Consider the following 24784-nt stretch of genomic DNA (forward strand, 5'->3'; position numbering starts at 1 on the left):
CATTTTAACAACCAAAGCTCTAATGCTGGTGCTGTAACACTGGTAGAGGGCAGCAGTGAGTAATGTTTATTTGATGTTTACAACAATTAATCATCAACTAAAATTTCATGATTGTAACAGGCCTAGTATAAACTTCATAGAAAGCTAGTCAAATATTCCAAAGTACATTCTAAAATGATAATTTACTAAAACGTGATGTTGGCCTAGTAGTCGCAGTTGCTGAGCAGCTCCTGTGCTGTACTAACCATATGCGGATGCTACTTAATCTGAAAAACAGTGGTCAAAACGTGTAATTTTATCTTTAAAAAAGCTACTACTCCCACCTTAAGTGTTTACATGACTGAGCTGAGCTGGAGGCAGCATGGTCTGAATGCATGGTAGCTCGTGCTTCACATACGCTCTTAAGTAACGCTGACAAGTTGTGTCTGGTGTGAATTCTGTGTAACTTTCATTAAAGTTAAGAATTTTTTTTGTTATGACAGCAACAAATATTCCTGCACTGTAAACTCATTATATGCAACACATTAAGAACTGTATTAATATCATTCCCGTTTATTCTGAGGAACTTACAATATAAAGAGAAAACAAATGCAGTGTGTTTCGTGAGCAGAAAGCTGTAACTCATACTATATAAATATTGTTGACTATGTAACATACACTTTAAAGAATATAATGTAGTACAGAAACACAATTCTATTGACCTCAGGGAATATTAGGAAATAAATAGATTTTCCTACAATCCATTCTGGTATAGCTATACCTGTTACTGTAAAAAAAAAAAAAAAAAAAAAAAACACCTCAGTCCTCAGCATGTGTTGTGTCATGAATGAGTGTATTTGGTACTTTGTAGTAGTTCTGAACCCACGGTCTCATATTTCCCAAAAATCCTGTTCAGCGTGAACAGTTGTAGAGTTTAGGATGAAAAGGTATCAAAAAGTCTGCTTCCTCTCAGGAATGGTAGAAATACAGCTCCAGCAGACTTGTCAGGGCTGCAAAGAGGAGACTGGTAGTGCTTGACAAATCCATTCTGTCTAGTGGTGTCTCCAAGGAGGATCCGAGTCTGTGAGAGCTGTTGCTGACTGCTGCCTGGGAGGCAGTCTGAGAAGAACTAGTGACGAAAGAGCAGGTGGTGTTGGAGAAGGCAGTGCACTCCTCTTTTATCCTGACTTTTATCTTTCTCTGCTCCCTCTTAAGAGGCTCCCTCTTTGCTCTGCTCTGGCTCCTGGCTCCCTGATGCCTCCGCCTCAGGGGCCGGAGCCCCAGCAGCATCCGCCTCTGAAACAGAACGAGGTTTAGTCTTCAGCTTCACATTTTAGGAAGAGTATATTAACAGTTTAAGTCCCAAGGAACACAGTAAATTATTACAAATGATTATATGATACAAGACTGTTTCTTTAAACACTGTCCTGCTGATGTTCTGATAAGCACTGACAGCCCTCTGTCTACGGCGTTCTGCCTGCTACATGACTAAAGCAGAACTGCACACAGCGAGAGAGGAGAAATGAGTGAAATGGGCTCTACATATAAAAGGTGCTGATGTAGACAACCATGCCTGCCATTCATTGTTCACTAAAGATTATCCATGCCAACGTTTCAAAGAAGGTGTGGCTCTTATTCACTGTGCTACTGGATGTGCATCTAGAGAACACTGGCGTGGCTAGTTGACCGAAGAAACGTATGAATGCTGGTCCTTGCTTGTTAGTTTAGCTTTTGTTCATTTTTAGCTTTCTCGCTGCGAGTTTCTTCGATTTAAAGACAGAAAAGGAGGCCGTTGGGGATCTGGTAAAGTTGTGTGGGTGGGAAAACCCACATCAGCCTTGTGACTGGTGAGAGTAAAGACAGTACAGTTTACACCAAGAGAAGAAAATGTTGGCAAAATATCAGATATATCAAAATATATGTGATATATTAAATCACTGGAAAGTTACTGACAGGACATAGTTTCTATTTGTATATTGGGTGTCCACGAAAGTGTAGAAAGAAAAGATTTTTTTTCCTCACATTTTCAAAACACAATCAACCCTACTGTGTTTGGACTAAACCACTGCTTTTTCCTTGCTTGAATACCCTGTGTTCAGTGACCATAACTCCCAAAATTCTTTCAATCTGTTCTCACTTCAGCAAAACTGTATTTCTAGAACTCAAATTACAAAATGCTAGCATACAAGATTACAAAACTTACATTCCAAAACCTGAATATAACATGAATATAAACTGCATATCAATACCAAGTCACAAGTACTATATTGTCCAAACAAACCAATCATCTATAAAAAGGTCAACTTTGAGTTCTTTTGTTCACAATGGTCAGTTCATTATGGTCTTGGGATTGTGAGCAATAATGCTCTGATCACGCTGTAGAGAATTTAGAGCCTAAATGAACTCCTGTGCTGAGCTGCATGTTTCTGCAGTGTGAAGCGTTTGGAAAAATGAATTTGGTACTGAAAAATGATACACAGCAATCAAAAACTGCAACAGCTCCTAATTACTTCTTTATTCCTGTAACAAGTTAGACTCAACAAGCAGACACATGAAGGATGTTACCACACCATCTGGCACCACATGCAGCCAAATTAAATAAACAATTAAATAGAACTATGCACATGAAATTCATGCAATATATTACATTTATTTATTAAACCTAAATACAAGCAATCTCTCATGGGTCATTAAGAATATGTTTTTAAAAAGTAACTGTGCTAAAAGAATCTCCTGTTGAACTGACTGGTGCAGTTCTAAAACATCGAAACTAGAAACACCCATTTGACAGTTACGTTACACTTAAAAGCCAAGTAATACTTTGACTTGTAGGGTGCCAATTACTGGCTAAGCTGTTATCAAATATCTGGCCACACAGCAATATCCACCAGTGAGAAGCCTTCAGCTCACATCAGCATTTCACACCTCATATCTACTAGTTCCTGGCAAGATTAATATGGGTGTTGCATATTCCTCTTTCTGAAACTTCTTGGCCATGGGGGCTTTCCAGAGCAATAAACTGTGCCAAAGTTTATCTGTTGTTTCATGAAAACTCCAACAATAAATTTAGTCCAGCAGGGCCGTTTGGGCTTTTTTGCTCAGCTTATTCATCACTCACAACAACTGGAAATGTTCCCACAAATGGGTAGGAAACGGTTAAGGAAGTGGGAATTGTTCTGAGCACTGATGACAGAGCTATGTGTGCTTGTGGTGACAGCATCTATTCAACCTCTCCTTCAACTCCCTTTGTGTTAAAGACACACTGACAAACACATTTGACCTTAAGAAAGCTGTGCTCTAAAGAGGGAAATGGACTCTTAAGACAGGCCTGTAATTATTAGTAGTGAACAAGTGTAGTTCTCTGTTCAAGATTGTTAATGTGGCATTAAAAACAGGCAATATGGCAATATGTTTTGCCATCATGATAAATTACATTACAATATACTTTTCTGAGTATTATTATACTTTTACTGATCCTCCTACACAGAAGAGCTGTATTATACAAAAATGACAGACTTGGATAAATCATAGAGCCTGCAATCACTACAACACAGTGCATGTTAACTGTATAGCAACAGGTAGCTGACTGCATGTCAGCCCATTACGGCACTATCTTATTTTATTTATTTATTATCCAATATCTGATTTTTCCTACTGTTTCTTTTTAAACATTTAAATAAAAGCAGTATTGTAGCCACTGTATGTTTTTCATTGTCTTTTAAATGTGCCTCTACTGGTTTGCTGGAGCCTTTTCTCTGATGAACATTATGACAAAAACATAACATCACTACACTTCAAGACATTTTCATAAGTATTTTGTTATTTAGCTTTCAAGAGGTTTGTTAAGTTGGAACAGACAAAAAACCTACAATGCAACATTTAAAGAAAAATATCAAAAGCTAAAAATGCAGTGATTTTTATCCCACATTTATCACACTGCACTGCACTAACTCCAACTGAACAGGGCTTGTAATGTGACATTGTTGGTCAGTGATCTTTATGTAATGTCAACATGTCAACATCCAAGGAACAGTGCTCAAAGTTATTCTTCAAAGTTGTGTAAAATATTTGACAGATTTTAATGACATACAAAGTGCTTGGGTCTCATTCATAAAACTCTCGTCCTGCTTTGAAATAAACAGATTTGAGCACAAATGATGAATCGGCCTCAGTGCATTAAATCAAGCAGCAGCCTACCAGCACTTCATTTGTATATAATTTACATGAAACACATCCTTATTCATGTTAACTGGTGGGAGGAGCCAATAAAAACAACAGCATGCAGTAGCTTTTGAGCCAATAGTTTTTGATGGCAGTAGAATGTTGTGATTGTGTAGTGTTATTATTTTCCTAAAATAACTACATAACTTATAACATCATTTAAATAGCATTATTATTGCAGTGAATGAGATGCTTCTGCACCAGCTGCATTTTGCATTGTTTATTTTGTGGGCGGTGTCATTAATATAAAATAAAGTTAATATGTCTTTATAAATGTAACATGGAATAGTTGCAGCATTTGTTTATACCAATATGCATGTAAAATCCATTTTATGTACTGAACTGCCAAGAGCTGTACATCAAAGAAGCCCTTCAAACTGTGCACAACTGAAATTCTGAATGAAGAAGTGGGCAAAAATTTCTTCTAGTAGATGCCAAAAACTGGCAGACAGTTTTAGGAAACAGCCGCATGAAGTAGTATCTGTCAAAAGGAGCAATACCAGTTACTGAAGCCAGGTGTATACTGGCATCTCTGGTAGTTATTTTCTTTATTTTATTTTCTCTGTTTTATTTTTTCCAATTTAGTCATACCCAGTTCCACGCACTAGTTAGGACTCCTTCCATTCGCACAATATCACTTTTTCAGAGTCATGTGACGCCATGACCACATCTTTTCGAACTGATTCTAATGCAATATCATTGGATGGCTGAACATGCTTGGAGGAGAATGCTAACTGCCAGCTCTGTTACATGAGGTAACAGATGCCTCAATGATTAGCATTTTGCTGAATGATGGTGGGGAAGAGGGAAGCCCATCCTACTCACCCAAAGAGAGCGAGGCTAATTGTGCTGTCTTGGATTCTTTACCACAGATGCTGCAGCAACACCGGGGATCGAGCCTGCAACCTTCTAATTATAGGGCCAATGCTTAGACAGGAGCCCAGGAAATTCATTTTCAAATCAATTATTGTGATGAAATTATCTAATTTCCTTAGATTTTTGTTCTATTACATAATAATTATATATGTATACTGTTTGGCTGATGAGCAAATACTGATATGCCCACACGTCAAAAAAAGGAAAGTTAACTTGGTCAGTCACTGCAAATCAGCCTATTTGTTTTTAAATAACATACATTTCTGCTGTGTTCGTACGGACTCACCAAAGATGGGCTACTCTTAAACAGCGTTTGAGTCAGGCTCATGTGTATCATTAGAGAGTCTTGTGCACAGTGTGGCAGGAAAGGGCCATCTGATTGACATGCAAAATCAATAACAACAAACTGTTGTTAAGCTTGATATGAGGAGACTACAACAAAATCTCGATAGTTTAGCCAGCTTAGCTTTCAATAGATATCAGACATTTTGTAGTGTACACTTCCATTCCTATTTGTTTTCTCAAGCCTTGTCTGTGAATACTTATCAAGTCATTTGAATTGCAATTGGATTATTTTAAATAATCTTAATAATAAATCAACTCTAATCTTATTACTTTTCTGGATTAGCTGGTTTCACAGCAAAAATCATACATTATGGGGAAAAACATTATATATGGCTCTTCCAAAGAATCCAGCTATGACCCTTAATATAATCGTGTAATGTTCAGAAAGCTAGTCAAAGTCGGCCACACATTTTAAGATGCGTCATGCACTGTTAATTGATATTGTTGTGAGGGTAAACTAGCTAAAGTTAGATCTCATTAACAGGCATAAAACTATTGTATGGGCCTCCATTTACTGAAAGCCCCATTCAATAGTGAGAGAAACATCCCCCTTTGCTACATCTCAGAGGGTATCTCTCTCACACACACACACACACACACACACACACAGTGTCAGAAGCAGATCTACCTCCTGCCTTCAGGTCCATTTGAGCCATATCTTTGGTCAGTTCACTGGTGCCCCCCGCTGTTCCTTCACCCTTAATGTCTGGCACTGCATTCCTGCGGCCCGTGCGATCACAGTTAATGAAATCTGAGTATAACGACTCAACATCCATCATCTGCCCATGACCTGTCTTATCATTCCACCTGCAGGAGTCAGAGAGAGAGAGAGAGAGAGAGAGAGAGAGAGAGAGAGAGGGAGAGGGGGAGAGGGGGAGAGGGGGTGTGAGTGTGTTAGGGCTACATGAATGAACAAAATGTCATAGTACATTTATTTTTTCTATATATTCAGACTGTGATATGCCTTGGAATGTACTAAGCCATACTTTTACACAGATATCAGTGTGACATGATTAAAGGCCTAGCAGTATATTTTCACTTTTTACTTAAATCCTAACCTAGTAATATTTCTACACTGCCTTTTGTCACCTTTAAGGTATAAGAAGGTGTTATCAGGCGCCATCCCGTATCGCTCCGCTTTATATTTGACAGATTATATTTGTCATATAATCATGAACAAGTTGCACATTTGTTTACATAGCAGTATTTTATGCTTTAACCTTTGTAAACTGCTTTGTAAATAGCCACCACTACAATAATGGTAATTCCCATTAGCACCTGCATGGGAAAATTCTGCTAATAATGCACTTTCCTACACATGGATATAATATGACAGCTTAAAAGATAATCTAAGACCTGCCTTTTGAACCTTGTAAGATATGCATTTAACATGTTCTTTACTTTGTATATTACAGTGTTTTCAGCAAATCCCTTAGCAAACATAGCTGTTTAACAACTACTATTGGTTGTTACCAACATCTTATACAGGGTACGTTTAGAAAGGGGTTTTATCAGTATTGTGAAAAATGACACATCACCAGCTAATGTTCTAAATCAGTATTCTCTTCAGAGTGATGATGCTATTTTCATCCTACATCATACCTGAAGCCAAGAACTGGGCTACTACATTTGAGACAGTGGCTGTCAAAGAAGAAATTATCCTGAATATGCAACACTTTGGGGTCACACCTATATACAGCGGAATGGAAAAAAAAAAAAAAGTCATCAGAGAAAAGGAGATTAAGGAGTTTTTTGGGAAATGTCAGGTGACTGAAATCTAGCCACACTTTATTTTTGACATAACATAAAAATAACTGTGCTAGGGCTATTTTGATTAAAATTACTTTTTATATATTATTATTTTTTGTTATTATTATTAGTATTAGCATTAGTATTATTAGTATTAGTTTTATTATTGTTAATAGTAGTAGTAGTAGTAGTAGTAGTAGTAGTAGTAGTAGTAGTAGTAGTAATTATATATTATTTGAATAATGAGAAAGCCTTGATTCATCTATGTGAGCATCCTGACCAATTAATTTGTTTTGGGCTGGATGTTCACAGCATGTAACACAATAATTAGTGAGTTGCTAGAGGCCCACTGCACATTGCAGCTTTCTATATTATCTGTAAATGCCAAATTTTAATTACAACAAACAAACAATATATTGTACAGCCCTAGAAGGTATAGTGATTGATTTATGCATTACTATGTACAAATATGCTACATTAAAAGGTCCCAACGAATACAAAGCTCAATGAAGCAGCAAGCTGAGACATTTGCATTATGCTAATTGAATATTCGCCTGTGAGTCTTGCAGCTCTTCAATATCTGTGACAGAACATGTTAGCTGATGAATTAGAGTAATTATTGCTCCGGCGGTTCTATTTCTATACTTAAGTTAATAGACTCAGCTCCTGAACTCATTTCATGGCCTAATTATAACAGGGAGGCAAAAGCATTCATCTGAGACCATCTACTGTCACGAAACATTCACCAAACATTCTCTTCTCCATTTAACTGGGCTTCTGTTGAGGCCTTCTCACAAGTATGTATGCCAGCTTGCAATTTCAGCTTTCCTGGCAGGCAAACAAGAGATAAAAACTTAAGCGATCGACAGAAACACACTTTTAGAGTGCTTTACAGCACCCTTCGTATTGGCACAGTGCATCCAACTGCTTTCAAGAAAACGAAGGGAGGGGGAGAGTATGGGGGTGGAGAGGGTCAGAGCGCATTCCCGGTGAAGAATGCACAGCGCACACACATTAGCTATTCAACCCCCTTTGTGCCTCCTCTTCTCAGTCCATATTTAAGTGGGTCATGGATCCTGCCAGCCAGAACAGCGCTGTGGAGCGGGCTGCACTGAGAAGGGAACCGCGGGAGCAGGAAAATAAAGGGATGAAGGACAACAGAGGGGTAGTTCCAGAGAAAATCAAGAATGGAGAGGAACACACAAGATGCACACAAGCTACTGAATCTAAAGCTGAAGATATAGATCACATTCATAGCAATTACCCCTCCATTCTCTACCCCATTAGGACCAAACTAATTGTAGCTGAGCTAATAAAGTAACATGAGACCCAATACCACTGATTTAATAAACTAACAGATTTTACATGTCACTGCTTTACACCACACCATCTGCAAAATGCAGATAATCATGTGTTAATTTGTACTGCAATTTGGCTAGTTATAATATAAGCCCAAAAACAATATCTGCTTACAAAGTATGTCTGATGAAAGGAAATTAAGCAGTGCTACTGAGAACGTTTTCAGCTCAGGTGAATATGCCGAATAAGCTGACCAGTTCATCACAGTTAAGGACCACAATGAAAATATCAGTCAAAAATATTATTATTATTATGGGTGTGAATCATTTGTTTAATAGCAATTCAATCTGCATTATAATTCAATGGCTGGCGTGCTGATTCAAAAGGTAGTTTTGCTTTGTTTGGCCTGGCTTGATTCTATCCAATTTGATTAAGTAAACCACTATCTGATTCAGTAATTTCCTGGGACTGCTGGCGCTGTGCATGTGAGAGAGAGAAACATCTGTAGAGATAAAAACCCAGCCACCACGCTCGTCTCTGGAGTAGAGTGGTATCTAACTACTAATTCAGTCAAGAGCTTGTTCGGGCTTAGCCACAGCGAGAGGTGTATGTTTTTAAAACAGTCTGCATGTGGCTACATGTAGGCTATATATTATATCTCAAAAGCTAAAGACTTTACAGGACATGAAATCTAAATCCCTCTGAAGTTTCCTTTACCTTTCATCTCCTTTATACTTTACCTTTGTTATATCCTATCTTTTTATCTCTTATCTATACTGTCTGATTACTAATTACAGTACTATGTAGGGCACTGATTTTAAGAAAACAGAGCAAAACAGTCCATCAGATTAGTCATAGATGGAGGGAGCCAGCTAGGAAGCTTTATGTCATTTAAGTAGTTAGATAACCACCAACTAGCCTTTGTCTCTGTGAACACAAACACAATTTAAAACACATCACACTGTAAGGCCTGGCATCCAAGTGAGGGGTCCTAAGCCCACCCCAGACACAAGTTCTTTTCACTATATTAGTTTTTCTGAGGTTTCAGAAATCAGAGCAGACAAAATAAGTAGTACAGGACAAATTTGTTTGTTCACTTATGAGGCCAACAACAACAACAACAACAACAATCACAACCACAACAACAACCACAACCTCTATACTGTCATTTTGTTTTAAAAAATACAGTATTTCGAAAAAACTGCACAGCATTAGTAACCACCACATTTTACACAAATATCCCCACCCCACCTGTCTATATGGATCCCATGACGGCTTTTGGAGTCTCATAACGCTACCCGCTGACTGCTCTGCTGAACACCTGTTTTATCAGATTCTACCTTTACAAATGCTAAGTGGAGTATCAGCATGCTGGTTATCTGATATCCCTGATCTCAGCCTCACCGAACAGCACAAGCAAGAAACTCAACACGCAGAACGCTTCCACTACTATTTCTACGGAAGACCTCCTGAAAAGTGTTCAGTGGATTCCAACAGCCTCACTGACAAACTGAAACATCACGGGGACAACACTGAAGGAGTGGAAGCATTTCATGTCGATTTTCAAGAAGATTTGCAAAAACACCCCAGTTCAGAGCAGGTCAGTCAGAAAGCACAGTACTAGCCGGTGGGGAATGTTGTGGTCTGCAGAAAGCTAGGCTCCTTGAAGGAGAGATGAACCTCGGGAAATGTCAAGCGCAGTGCAGGACTCCCTGACCCATTTTGAGAGCAAACTCCCCAAAAAATGCTCTGTTTTGTGGCTACATATAGGAATGTGTGGCTATATATATCTGTATTCTCAGCAGGGCTAAACATTCTCAAGTACAATTTGACTAAAAATGCCTGATGCAAATACCACAATGTGTGTACAATGATTTGCATCAAGCTTTGTCTGAACCAAATCTTTCTTCGCAAATACAATTCATTAACATTTAAATGAAGAGGGAACTTGGAAATGCATCAAAAGAAAAAGATTATGACAAAAAGAAGATGTGCAGTCTAAAGGAACAAAAATGGCTCTGTCCCTTTGCGAGTTTTCTTCCCAGACAAATTCTCTGATGGCCTGTTGTTTTTAATAAAATTAAGGGAGGCATATTACACAGCAACACTCTTTAGGGGAAAGCCATATATTGTTTGTTTTTTTCTGATAATTCTGTGTCAGTGGAAAAAGATATCACTTAATCGTTAAAATATATTTTGTGGCTTTTGCTCCATGTGAAATAACTTGGCCTATGTTTTCTGAAATCTTAAGCACGAACAAGCAAACAGGCTAGCTAAATATAGATGAGTGTTTACCCAAGGCAGTGGGGGCAGAACTGTTTTGTTTGGCTCAAATGTCCAACATTCGACTTCTGCATGTTTACTCTCCAAATTTCAATTCAATGCAGCAACAGTAACTCACTTTGGTAATCCAATGCCAATCCCACTTAATGAAATGGAGCACTCTATGTGCTGAGGCAACATGGGCTACAGGCTGTCTGAGGAAACAGGAGGTAGCGCAGCTGCAGTGGCACAGGTGTGCATTCTGTGATGACAATAACACCTCTCCCACCAGAGGGAGAGCACTGGAGACCGGGGAGTCAGGCGTTCCATACCTGCCCACAAGGGACTGATTTCAGTACATACACAAAATGCTTGTTAATAACGCCCAGCACTCCGCAGTCTCCAGAAGGCCTGGAATGATGTTACAGAAAACATTAAATTAATCTGCAGTTTTAAACATCATGAAAGTGCCTCAGTTCATCTCCCTTAGTGTCACAAAGAGTTTGGATATGGACGGAGCACATCTAAACAGACTGGACAAGCCCAGTGAGTGCAGTATGTATGGCAGACTTAGACCCATCAGTTATCTCCATAAAAGGACAAATGAGATCCTCCATCATCAGACTGAAATACAGCAGCTCAGCGAGCTCCCTGGGGCGCCACTCAGTCAAAACCTCAACAGATAAATTTTCATTTTCACTGGAGAAAAAGAATCAAGACGAGGCACAAAAAGAAGTAATCCAATGTTCTCTTTTCATCCTACCTGTCTGATGAGAGTAAAGATAGAGGCCTAAATGTGGACTTGCTCAGGTTAAGGGGCCTGCTCTGTGTTTGTGGAACACAGCCTCCATTCATTTTCTGTGAAAAGCCATTCTCTATCCATGCTTTTATAACTGTAGTGGACTCAAAGAGACACACATCAAACTAGAGATGCAGTGCTTTTTAAAGAAGTGATGCTTCTTCCATGAATTTGTGTATTCTTTTCTGGAGAAAAGAAAGTTCAGTCTTAGAAGTTTGTGGCAGTTTCTGCTTCTCACAACCCAAGTAATCCCAAACACAGATCTGGGCTCTGGGCTGGCTAGACCATTGTTCAGAACATCACAACACCAGCAGTTTCTTTATTTGCTTTAGAATTGTTTTCTTCTTTTTTTGTCTATTTCCTTTTCTCATTAACTTCTTATATCCTTTATATATCCTTTCAGACAGACACGCACTAACATAGAATTTCTGGGCCTTATACAACAACCAATAATTAACTTATCAATTAGTAATATTGTATAGACTATAAGTTAACTAATGTTAATTTATTTAATTATTTGAAAGCCTTACATTACTTATGTAGATGTTTTCACTATCATGTGATCATTCATAAAATAAAGAACAGGAATATGGAATTAACTGACAAACTAACAACTCAAATTGATCAAGATTATCATTAAAAATGTATATAAGAGCTTGTGGGTTTTTTTGGGGGATATCAAGCAGCGCTCAGAGTGACTACACATGCTTCAGTGTATGCGTGAGCTAAAAACAGAATGCAAAGTTACTGGTTGTAATTATTAGCCATAATTTTAATATTAGACCAATAATAATGACTGCATTTATCAGCAAATACTATATCATCCACCAATATATCATGCATCCCTACTTTCAAACCCACAGTGCTGTCTTCTCACAGTGGAAGGATGGATAGAAACACCTGTGGATCAAATCTGAAGCAGAAGTGGAGGTTGATTTCGAATGGCAGTTTTAGAAATTCCTGTTTCTTGTCTCGTTTTCCTTTGACTTTGCTCTTCCTTATGCAAGCTGATTCTGTTATATCTAAACTCCGCCAAAACATCACCTGAAGAATGAACAGCTTGTATTTAATTGCTTTTTTGACTGAAATAAATGAAGGGTTGTCTCTGACCTTTGGATGATACTGCATAATAACATTCCAAGAATGACTTGTAATTAAGTGTCATCAGACTGAAAGAGGGCCACTTCTATCCAATCTTGGCCCACTGCTTGTGAGATTAAACCCACAAAAAAGGGCCAAAGGCATGACCAGAGAGAATCTGGATAGGCTACATATTTAACACAGCTAGGCCTGTGATGAAACAATGAATGTGTCAGTATATGTCTGGCAAGATCACATGGTTGTGTTACCCATATTCAGCTAATAAAAACTTCCTCCTTAGTTTAGTCAACCAAAAAGTACTTCCCGTTTAGCATCTTAATGATTCAAATTTAACACCATGTGACTGCCAGCTAGCGCTCCTATACACACTGCTTGTAAAGTCTTTTCTACTCTAGCACATAGAATTGGACTACAAGGACAGGCCCCTTGAGACAGGAACTCCCTTAGTTTCCAGTAGACTTGAGATTTATTGAATCGTAAAGGCATGAAAGCTGACTCATTCCAAGAGACGGAGGCCTTGGAGCTCTGCGACTTGTACTAGTATGTCAGACATGCATGGATTTCCACACATTCAGACTGAAAGCTCCTGAGGCCAGACAGAGACAACCTATGAATATTCCTTCCTTGTCATTAACTATGTTCAGTTGGTCAAAACTGCTGTAATAGGTGGTCTCTGTGAAACTCTAATTGTCTCACTCTGGGAAAATCAATGTTATGTGACTCTGGTGTTTAAATCGTACCATAAAACATCATAACAATAGCTCATTAGTACACCAAATGCAGGGTCGGTACATCTGTGGAGAAAATAGGCTCCATTATAACTCTCCATCCTGATGCTCATTGTTGGCTTGTGAATGGACGTTCTTCTGAACAATACCTAACAGGAGCTCTCAGCAATGTTATGAACAAAGCCAGATAACTCGGTGGAGGAATATGAGTCAGCAGCTATGCTTTCATTGGGCCATTAGAAGAGAAGTAGAGGAGGGTTATTGCTGCTCCAGTCCCACTGGGACACTTAGTGCTTTTTTGCACGTAATGAAAACATCATCTAGAGTTAGCCACACAAATGATGCTCCATACAGGGGGTTCATTAAGGTAAGCTTCTGTCCTTCTAAAATCAGACCCCAAGGCTCTCCTATTTAAACTGTTGCACAAGGTTTTCTTCACTGGATGTCAAAATTTTCATCATAGTCTAGTTGTTTCAAAGGCTGAGGTTTACAACACAAACTTTCTTTGCATTTGTTTTTGTTTCTTGTGTAAACAGAGCTGTGCTTGTTGGATGCTAGACCACCAATCTATTCTTAGTGAGTGTTTCCAGACCACTCTTTAACAGGTGATGAGATTCAGTACCAAATCCATATCCTATTTTTGCAGGAATAAAGCAGTCATTTTGGTATTTTTGCTGCAGCAGCTCTTTCATTCACTGTAAGCAAATACAAGCAGAAACATAAACTTAGGCAAAGAGCATATGACCTAAAATAGGACACAACTCTTTCTTAATGTTCCCATTAAAGTGACTTAAAGTCATTAAAGTGACTAAAGGCATTTAAACAAACAACTTCAAAAAGGAGCTCCAAAAAGCTCTGAAGTAGCTCTAGAACTGTCTGGAAGCATGATGCCACAACACAGCTAGAGAAAAAGAATAAAGACTTGAAGGTCTAGAGAGAGCAAGAGGCAGGGAGACATAATGTTCACACTGCCCACTTTATCAAGAAAGATATGGGTGAGCTGCGTCTAATCAAGTTGAATGGACTCCGGCCAGTCTAAAGACAGCAGTCCATTTAGCTGCTCTCAAGATAAGTGCACAGGCCCCAGCTTTGCCCTATTCACTCTTCCATAAGCAACAGCTCATCTGAAAGACATGACACTTTCAGCTCTCGCAATGTTTGCAAGCAGCCTGTTTGGGAAAGCTAGCTCACTGGACAGGGAGTAACCCTTCTTTGGTTAAGCTAAAACGGGTGTTCAGCACTGGCTTTCCGTTGAACATGCAAGTTCAACAGCAATGGTTCAAAGCTTCTGCCCCATGTATATCCTTCCTCTTCTTGAGGGATCGGTCTCAAGGCGTTCACACGCACTTCTCACACAGCACATAAGATGTCACATGAGAAAGACAAGCCTACCTTTATGTTTAAGAGCTGGAAAGTTTCATAGGCTTCAGAATTCAACACCTCCCTACTCCCTTCATGCTACTGGCAAGACTTTTTAAATGGCAACTTCATGTGGTCTCTCGAGTATTACATGAAGCCTTTCTAAATTAAAACTTAATTTAGAAACCTCAGTAACTCTATCTTGCAGAAACTATCAACACATTCACCATATCCTCACAAGGACTTGGAATAAGGGGAGGGCAAATGGACAATATTTTATTGTGATAAATTACATGACAATGTTCTTACCTCAGCATATTGTGGATATTGTCAGTGACTACCTGTATGTGTCATTACAAAGAGAGTATGATTAGGCCTGTATAACTGGATTTAGTGATATCCTTTTAGGTATCACCATTATGTTTTTTTGCCATATTTCCCATCCCCGCTAGGTACGTTAAAATAATGAACATTTTTCAATTAAAATAATAAAAATAAACCAACTAGTCTTCAGGTACTACACCTGACAAGATGCTTCAAAACACTAGACTATTGCTAGGCAAGCAGATGATTCCAAGTTAAGAAATACTGCTTCAGCAGACACAGTGCTTTCTTAGGTGCCTGGTGCATTTGTAATAGGTAAACCGGCATTGTGCGGTAAGTCGAGATGGATGACAGTGGCTGCCAGACTCACGGTCACGCCTTGAGCAGGATGGGATTACTGAGGTTTCACCCACACATGACTCACTCTCATTTGCCATCCACTAAAGTGCTTTAAAAGGTCCACTAAGTAAAACATTCCATTCAAACTCAAAGAAACATATTTCTGTGCAAAAAAAAAAAAAAAAAAAAAAAAAAAAAAAAAAAAAAAAAAAAACACACACATTACTTCATGTTAAGCTTTGACTGCACCATGGTAACAAGAAGTGGATGATTTTAACCTGGGTAAATGTCTTCCCTGGGTAAGACTGAGTCACTGAACTGGCACTTCTTTTATTACAGTGGCACAAGATATACAACTTGGAATGGCCATTGTACCGAGGACTTGACTGACTGGGACATGCACCTGCATGTAAACACTACACAGTGTTACAGATGATAGACAACCAATTTATTTTGATTCAACGGAAGTGCTTCAAATTTCTAAGAGAGCTTTTGCCTCCCCAAGGCCCGAGTGAAAAAGCTGCTTATGCACAACCAAAAGCTTTTCCAAGCCATCAAATGCAATTAACCAATACTTTCAACTGATAAAGAATGGCACTGTAAAACTCAAATTCTGCAGACACTTAAACTGATGCCTTGATTAGCCTTTTAGTTCATAAGGCCATTAACACAGCAGGATGAAGGCAGTGCCTCATACAACAAAGTCTCAACAATTTAAAAAGCGGACAGAGATCAAGGCCCACAACAGACGCCCTTTTACTAATGCACGAGCTGATAGTTCACACAGGAAAACTGGAGCTCATCAGACCTTTTGATATCAGATCAAATATTAAATTATAATGAGGATGCTACAGGGAGCACAAGCCATGCTTGAGCAGTTTTAGCATGCTTAACCCAATTGCAGGGCCACGATTTTGTGAATGATTATTTCATTTCATCAGAATTTGAAGTGTCAAATGTCAAATGTCTGGCACGCAAAGGTCTGTGCTTCATGCTGCCTTCAAATATGTAAATATCAAACACAGTGAACCCATGAAAAGCACAGAAATGTATACTACTAGAAATAGACTTCAGACAGAAACAGAGATGAAAAGAGTGTGTTGTTCCCCCCACATATATATGTGCTGAGGTAATGGGAAAACAGAAAGGGTGTTGTCCTATGCTCATCTACCACATGTCCAAAGAAAACAAATCGAAAGGAACTACATTCAAAAGATCATTTATAATACATCAGGCAGCCACTGCCATCTCAGAATTGTTGCATTAGGTTTCCATGCAATGACAAATAAGTAAGCAGAAACACAAAAGACTGTTTGTTGTAACAGAGTATGTGACAAAAGCAATTTACAAAAGCCATGCTCTAACAATGAGTGATTTATTAGAATGGTCAATTGATAGACAATCAGATGTTTAGTGCTAGGAGGAGGTATTATAGCTTTTCAGTTTTACTCACTTTTTAGGGGTGGTCATTGTCAATTGGCTTTCAGCTAATAACTTATAAAAGCAGGTCAGGAAAAAAAAAAAAGAAATGAATGACAGTGGGGGATTGTGCAGGCTTGGGCTAAACCAATATCTGGGGTTTCCCCATGAGTCGGGCAGTAGACAGTGGCTAAGGACCAGAATCACTGACACTAAGTCATGAACAGGTGGTCTGGTTTTACTGAACACAGTTACACTGACTAAGTGGGAAAACAAAATAATCCAGCTTCTTCATTTTTTTATTTATATATATATATATATATATATATATATATATATACACATATACACACACACACACACACACACACACACACACACACACACAAAGCGGCTTTCATTTCTTCTTCACTGGACATGCCGGTTATTATGACGACTATATTTTTACATGAAATGCTACTCTGCAAGAACTTGATTTTGCCAATTAAAGACATCTGTATTAATAAACCTGGAACTATAAAAAAATCCCCATGAATTAGAATAAAACATAAACCAGCTGCACAAAAAGGTTCCTTTAACAGCATTTGATGTTCTAAAAATTCCACAGGAAATTATGAAGAAAGACAACAACCCTTCTGGAAAGAAAAAAAAAAAAAAACAAAAACTGTCCACCCAGACACTCAATGAGCTATGAAACGTCAGTGAGGAAAAATCTGAATCTCTGAAACAGCTTGTTAAACAGCTTGTGAAACAACGTGGTATATATGAAGCATTTTACTACTAAACATCAATCTCAGGTTTAGCACACACTTGAAAGGATTATCTGAATTACAGTTTAAAAGAGTAATTCATGTGACCTCCAAAATTATCACAGTGGATTAAATATATATATATATATATATATATGGGTCTGGATGTCAAAAGGCCTTTTAAAAACAAACTCGTGCAATCATTATTGACCTGACACTGACTTTACAAAGGGAATTTACCAAGGCAATAGCTATGCACAAGCTGGTGGGAACAAACCTGAAATACATTAATGCTAAAATATGTTTACGATCACCCAGCGATATATTCAGGCCTGTAGTTTATACCAGACGCAAAGTGTCTCTGGAAGTCTTTGAGTTTGTTTAATACAGTTACTCTGAGACATCCGCAAATATTTAAAAGTCTCCTGGACTTCTTTGCTGCTACATAGGGGAGGACAGAGTCTGGCCTAGCAGGACCTCATTACTCGCGTCTGGTTCTGCTCTTCCAACAGACGACACGCTGCCTTAACAGGAAGCAGGTGGGCCGCCTGTCCGCAGTGTTTGCGCTGCAGTATGACAGAGGAAAAGGAGGAAGACCACCGTCTGCCACGTCTAAAGAATGGTGCACAAAACGGGGGAAAAAAGCTTGCCAGTGTATTATGGTGACTGAATAAGACCAGCTATTACCATGGAATGGCATGAATAGTCAGTGTTCAGCTTTTAAATCAGCTTCAGATCAGCTTTTAAATTCCTGAGTGTTGAAGCTCAAGTCAGTGACCGGAGGTGCTGAATGTATGTAATCTTTTCACAAAGCAGGTGTACAGCATTAAGCAGAGGCAAGCTAAACCAATACAATAAGGTTTTGTGCCCATTCAGTGAAATCTAAATAGGGTGCTGCCAATATACAGTACTGAGCAAAGGTCAGAGATCATCCTTCATTTATTTCATTTCCAGTCTAAATGGCCACTAAATAAGTTATTCATTTATGGTAATCCAGTTGCAGGGCTGGAAAATAAGGGAAAAAAAAGTAGGAGTTTCCAAAGCTGAGGTTTAAAAGGGTGTGGAAATTATCCCTGCAGAGTTCTTTGAAAAACTGAAAACAAGCCCACAGAAAAGAATGAAAGCAGGAGTAAAGCTGAAATACGGACACTTACTTAAATACTGAATATTTTGATATTATATTTAGTTGGTGAGGTTTCTTTGTAATTTCTTTGTTAATATATGTTTCCTGGTTTCTTTCCTGAGACTCAAATTTGAATATTTTATATACAAATGACCATCCTGACTGAAAATTAAATAAATCAATGGTGGTCTCTGACTTTTGCATGGTATCATATTACTCTCCAGTAAACAGGAAAACTTTATTATTTGTTGATCATTGCTGATAATTTAGAGCCCTATTTTCAGCCTGTGCACACACTGACGCACATGTAGTCTCTAGTGGCTGGCATTTCCCTTCTTTTTAACTCACTCCTACACACACCTACTTTTGTGAATTGCCCAGGATAAGACTGTCTCATAAATGACGCAAAATACCTACATGACATAATGTCAAAGTTTGCAATAATTGTAATATGCGATGCAGTTGTGTCAAGTTTATGCAAAATTAATCAATGATTTGTCTTTGGAGTTTGGCCTGCCTTACACTCACTGTACTTCACAGATTACTGTAATCCTTTAAAATGCAAAAAAATATTGGCTATCAGTATCTGTCTAAAAATGCTTGCCTATAGTCAAACAATTCACAAAACAGAGAGCATTTTTGCTTAAACAAGCACAGCAAAGATTTGTAACCACTAGAGATGGCACAATATCACTTTTTCTTTTCCGATACAGTTATTGAAGTCTTAAATATCAGCTGATGTCGATATCAGTGTGATTTTTCTTCTACAGAAACTACTAAAACTTAGCAATAAGCTAATTTAATTGAAGCACTTCACTTAAGATGAGCACTTAAAAAGGTACAATTCATTCTTTTTCCCCCTCCAATATCTTATCTAGCATTTTCTCCCATCAGCCGATATCGATACCTAGTATTGATGAATCATGAATTGGTGACCTCTGTTAGAAAATCTTTGTACCAACCTGGCATTTGAATCCCTTCACATAAATAATCATCATTAGTGAACATCAAAGTGCACAAAGGCAAAACTGCCATTGCATTAACCAAACCCAACCCAAACTGGAAACGCTGGGCAGACAATGGTGCTGGACAGCTGCTTGCCTGTTAAGAGCACCTGTCACAGAACATTTCCTCTTTCCTTGGCCTTAGTCTAACCCAGTTCTCGCTTACAGTATCACTGTCCACAGCCAATCAGTAACATTCTTTCAGCTTGGGTTAAAGTGCAGCTTTCAATACTTACCAAATTCTTTTCAAATCCTGTCCACACAGTGATGACTAAAGACATCCAAAAACGATAAAGTCCACACAAAAAAAAGCAGTTTGTGCTGGAGGAGCTGGAGAGATTGCTTCTTCCCCTCTCTCCTTTAACCACTGTCTCTGTCTGTCTGTCTGTCTGTCTGTCTGTCTATCTCTCTCTCTCTCTCTCTCTCTCTCTCTCTCTCTCTCTCTCTCTCTCTCTATAATTTGTGCATATCCCACACAGCTGCAGCTCTCTTCTCTCCCACTGATCAGGGAGGATGTGGGCGTAAAGTGATTTGATTTGCTCCGAGTTGTGAGAGGAGGACAACAGGCCGAACACATCCTGAGAGGAGCATTACAACCTTAAACACAGCTACGATCATTCCATTGAACCTGCCTGGCAGCTCTGGCCAAAGGCCACAAATATAACTTAACGTAAACTGAACTCAAAGGCAAATGAGCTAGAAAAACACAGGTGATGGGCTGTATAGATTTGTTTTGCTGCTTACGAGATAAGTTGTATACATTTACAATGATCTTTGTAACAAAGATCAACAAAATCAGCAATAGCTGAGGAATAGTATGGCTCGTGCAGCCTAATTACTGTGGCAATGGCTGGTGACATTTTTGAAACTTATGAACTGATGTGCGTCTGTGTGTACATATATTCAAATGTGTGCAATTTTAAATGTTATACGCGTAACTTTACTTTTTTTGTTCAGATATTTTGAAGTGGTCACATACCCTTTTCCATAACTGAATAATGTATTTGATTTCAGCTGATGGCTAATGCTACAACCAAAGCCATAGTTCTAGTCATCTGACCCTCACAAAATCTTTTGGCAAAAGAAATCAGCTAAGTGACTAAATATATGCGGCCAATAATCACATAAATGGACCCTTCTGCTGACACATCATTCAAAAATTGTTTTAGTGATGATAAAGGTGGATGTCAAGTCTTCACAGCACTGTACAAAAGTCAGTAAGCACCCCTATTTAACTCTGTCAAAACAGAAAAAAAAGAACCATTTTCTGGAGATTTTTTTGAAGGGATCAGATAAGATATTTCACTTGCATAAGGTCATGGAAAAGTAAAAGGAAAATAAGTTAAAAAATGAAATAAAATTTTAAAATTCATTAAATTATTAAAATATATAAGTAAAATAGGATTCCTATCAACCGTGCCATGATCTCTGACAAACTGGAAAAAAAATAAGTGCCAGTTTTGTTTCAGATTTTTTTTTTTTTAATCCACAGGTCCATCCTTCCACAATGAAAAGACAACAACACTTTTAGTCTGAAATTATGTGGAGCTGTCAAGGTGTCATTCCTGGAAAAAGGAATAAAATTTCTTCAGAGCAGCAAAACTGGACATCTGAGATATGGAGCAAGGCTTTATACACTGATGAGTCCAAATTTATAATCAGTATTTTTTGGATGGTGAGACTGAATTTGAAAGTGTGGAAAAACGATCCCTGCAGATTTCTTTGAAAAACTAAAAACAAGCCTCTAGAAAAAAATGGAAGCTGTAATAAACTCAAATGGTGAACACAGCAAGTACAGAACAATGAGATATTATATTTCGTTGTGGAGGCTTCCATGGAATTTTCTGTTAAATGTAAACCCTCTGCTCCTGATCCTGAAAAATTAATGCCATTTCACTGGAATGTTATTGTGCATGTCTACACTATAACACAAAAAAAGAGAAAAAGAACAGCGTTCCCCCTCATTTGAGGCTGTCACTGACGGCAAACTCTCTTCAAGCTTAGCCAGGCATTACCTGCCCATAGCATTCAAATTCACGTTCCAGTTAACCACCGTGTGCATGCAGGTAAGCACCTGCCAATCTCTGGAAATGATCCTGACACATCAGCACTTAGGAATTCATAGCACTACTCTCAGAATCAGTTTCTGAAAGGTAAGACGAAATAAAGCATGAAAGTGCTTTTCATGAAGGTGAGGCCTTGCTTTGCATTTTAAAAAGTTCACATGAATTTGTTAAAGAAATGATGTATGGACTAAAACAAGCTGCCCAAGTGAAAATCACTGCCTCTAATCACATGTGATTCAGAGAACAGCTACTGTTTTTGTGCAACTTTCATTCATTTCACACTTCTACTGAGTTACAACTGCTGTGTTCTTAAAGTTATGAATGATATAAAATGTAATAGATCATGTCCTGTGATCTGTGCCAACAGCCAGCTTTGCTTGGATTAAATCTCTTTTACTTAGAATATGTGGTCTGTTATAACTTTGGCAAACTGATGTAGGCCTGTTACTTCATTTCTGATTGATTACATTTAACCTAAAAGGCATTTTCAGTCAAATAAGACTACTTCACTTTTCTGTTTACCTCTGCTGCGTCAGACCAAAAATGGCCAGTCCAAGCCACAAACAGACCCTTTGAATGTCCTTAAAAGGGAATTCCATTCATTGTTTCAAAACGTCTGCACGATTCAATCAATGTGAGTAAAGTCATTCAGAGTGGTGGTGATGGGAACCACGAGGCTGCAAGGTCTACAGTTTAAATAAAGCCATTTTACTTACTATCCAAAACAAGCCGTTAATCCTCACATGTTCTGTGTTTTCACGCATGCTTGAACGTGCCTGTCCACCACGAGCACATCTTAGACTGAAACCCTAACTCAAAGCTACAGCACACAGGGCCAGACCACTTTCTGTGAGGGAACGTTTAGATGCATTAAAAGCTCTGGACGTCTTGTTCCTACCAGAAATGTAGAGAAAATGGAGGAATTCCCAACAAGGAGAACAGATTTTAGGACACTGGCACAAAAGGACGGAAAACAATGCCTTGCATTTCAAGCAGCTTGGGTCAAATAACTAATTCGTATAAAGTCTCCTAAACATTACGTCGCAAACTTATCAAAAAGTCTTGGTAGTCACTTAGAGCCGAGCTAAAAGTACAAACAACGGAGTAAAATATCAGTTTCGTTACTTCTAACGTTAACATTAAACTAGAATCAGCGCTCAGTTCTGCGTTTTTACACACTGTAAAGTTGACACTATGGAGGTTTACTTAACAGAGCGTCTACATGCTGGAGCTGGAGCTGTTCGCCGCCTCCTCCTCCTCCTCCTCCTCCTCAGGATGCGAAGGCATAGACAGACAACACATTTCGCAGCGTTACCACAGCAGCCTGTCTTGCCTTTCTCTCTTTCCCTGTCCGCTCAAACGCCCTTAAGAGCAGCCACTCACTTCCATTTTCCTTCTAACTTCGTCTCTGAATGAAATGAATTCGGTAGTTTCATTATTTGATCCATAACGGCTACCGCTAACCACAGCGCCGAGGCGACGGTTAACACCACCAACGACCAACCTTCGTTCGCCTGAATTTCCTCCACTTGTTAGCGCCGCACTCCGACCGTCGCTGTCGCTGAAGCTCTCTCTGGCTATATTTCAGCTGTCCTTTCCATCATTTCTCTGCGTTACTGTGGCATGTTTTCGACGAGCAGCTCCTGCGGAGAAACAGCACCATGTCGGAGCCCGACCGCTTCTTTGACAGCGCCGCTGAAAACAATGAGCGAGGTGGCGTCCCGAACAGCTGTTTCCAAAATGGAGTTTTTCCGTCGCAACCAATCACGCTCCGATTTCAGGGATCTCGAGCTCGCGCTCTCCAATAGGGGCGGGCCGCTCATCTGCATAATGTTCGCCGCGGTATAAAAGCGGACGCCGCTAACAAACGAACAAGGCAGCAGATGCTTCCTCTGTGAAGATCCCCGAGTTCAGGCTCGAGTAAAACCTCAAGCGCAGAGGTTGATATCTCTCAACGCCGAATACAACTAGAAACTTTATACTGGTCGCGTAAATCTAGGAGACGTGTTTTTGCATACATTGCAATTTTCACATCTTGCCCCATAATGCTTCACTCAGCTGACGGGTGTTTAGTGCAAGGGCAGGGCAAGAAGTGAAAACCTGAAAGGGCCCAAATGAAAAAAAGAACTGTTGCTAAGCGATAAGAACTATCTCTAGAGCGAGATCTTTGAAGCGTTTTGGTAAGATGAAAGAGTGACTTGGTGAATATTTTAAAATAATTTTTAAATATTTTTTAATTTTTTTAATAATCAAATTAATATATTGTGACCACGAGTTAAGTTTCTCATAGCCACCTGGCCTCAGTATATTCGTGGCCACAAAATATTAGTTGGTGGCTTCAATATATTAACTTGTGGCCTTAATATATTATTTGGTGGCCTCAATATATTAACAATTGGCCTCTATATATTAATAGGTAGCCTCAATATATAGACTTGTGGCCTGAAAATAGTAATTTGTGGCTTCAATATATTAGCCTGTGAGCTCAATATACTAATTGGCCTTAATAATTTAATGTTTCGCCACAATTTATTAATTTGTGGCCACAATGTATTAATTGGTGGCCTCAATATATTAATTCGCAGCCTCAGTTTATTAACTCATGGCCTCAGTATAATAACTCATGACCTCAATATACTAATTGGTGGACTCGGTAATTGGATAGTGGCCTCAATATATTTATTTGTGGCCTCAATTTATGATTTGGTGGCCTCAGTATATGTCTTTTCCCAGCCTGCTGATAGCTAAATAGCTAGGAATTACTAGGAAACCAAATATCACATCAGTGGCTAAGCTAGCAGTCAGGATTGCTTTATGGCTGTGATGATTATGTGATGTATTTGTGTAATACTTGCTGAGTTCTGTAGTTAAAAATCGTGAATTTTAATTAATTAGGCTAAATTAGGCTGAATAGTGCAAAGCTGTGTTACAGAATACTCAACACAACAAATAGCATATTAAAAGCTCATTTAAGGCTAGAATGCCTCTTACATGTTAACTGGCAAATTATTTCTCTGGAAAACATGTGGGGAAACATTTTTT

At 38.7% G+C, this 24784-nt stretch overlaps 1 protein-coding gene across 1 annotated transcript; it reads right to left on the reverse strand.

The window, feature by feature from the left end:
- Positions 1-43: 43 nt before the first annotated feature.
- On the reverse strand, positions 44-23494 carry pkig (protein kinase (cAMP-dependent, catalytic) inhibitor gamma). Its single transcript, XM_017694310.2, has 3 exons — positions 23247-23494; positions 6050-6228; positions 44-1275 (listed from the first exon to the last, which is right to left on the reverse strand). Exons 2-3 carry the CDS (start codon positions 6198-6200, stop codon positions 1190-1192), a joined length of 237 nt encoding a protein of 78 aa, XP_017549799.1. The 5' UTR covers positions 6201-6228; positions 23247-23494; the 3' UTR covers positions 44-1189.
- Positions 23495-24784: the final 1290 nt, after the last annotated feature.

This window comes from Pygocentrus nattereri, chromosome 9 (genome assembly GCF_015220715.1).
Source record: "Pygocentrus nattereri isolate fPygNat1 chromosome 9, fPygNat1.pri, whole genome shotgun sequence".
NCBI lineage: Eukaryota > Metazoa > Chordata > Actinopteri > Characiformes > Serrasalmidae > Pygocentrus > Pygocentrus nattereri.

What these genes read in the sequence shown, in the direction of transcription:
- pkig (XM_017694310.2), bottom strand. Translation starts at nt 6,200, where the DNA reads ATGATGGATGTTGAGTCGTTATACTCAGATTTCATTAACTGTGATCGC. An exon ending in AATGGACCTGAAGGCAGGAG is followed by an intron (nt 1,276 to 6,049) that starts GTAGATCTGCTT and finishes GTTCTGTTTCAG; the next exon opens with AGGCGGATGCTGCTGGGGCT.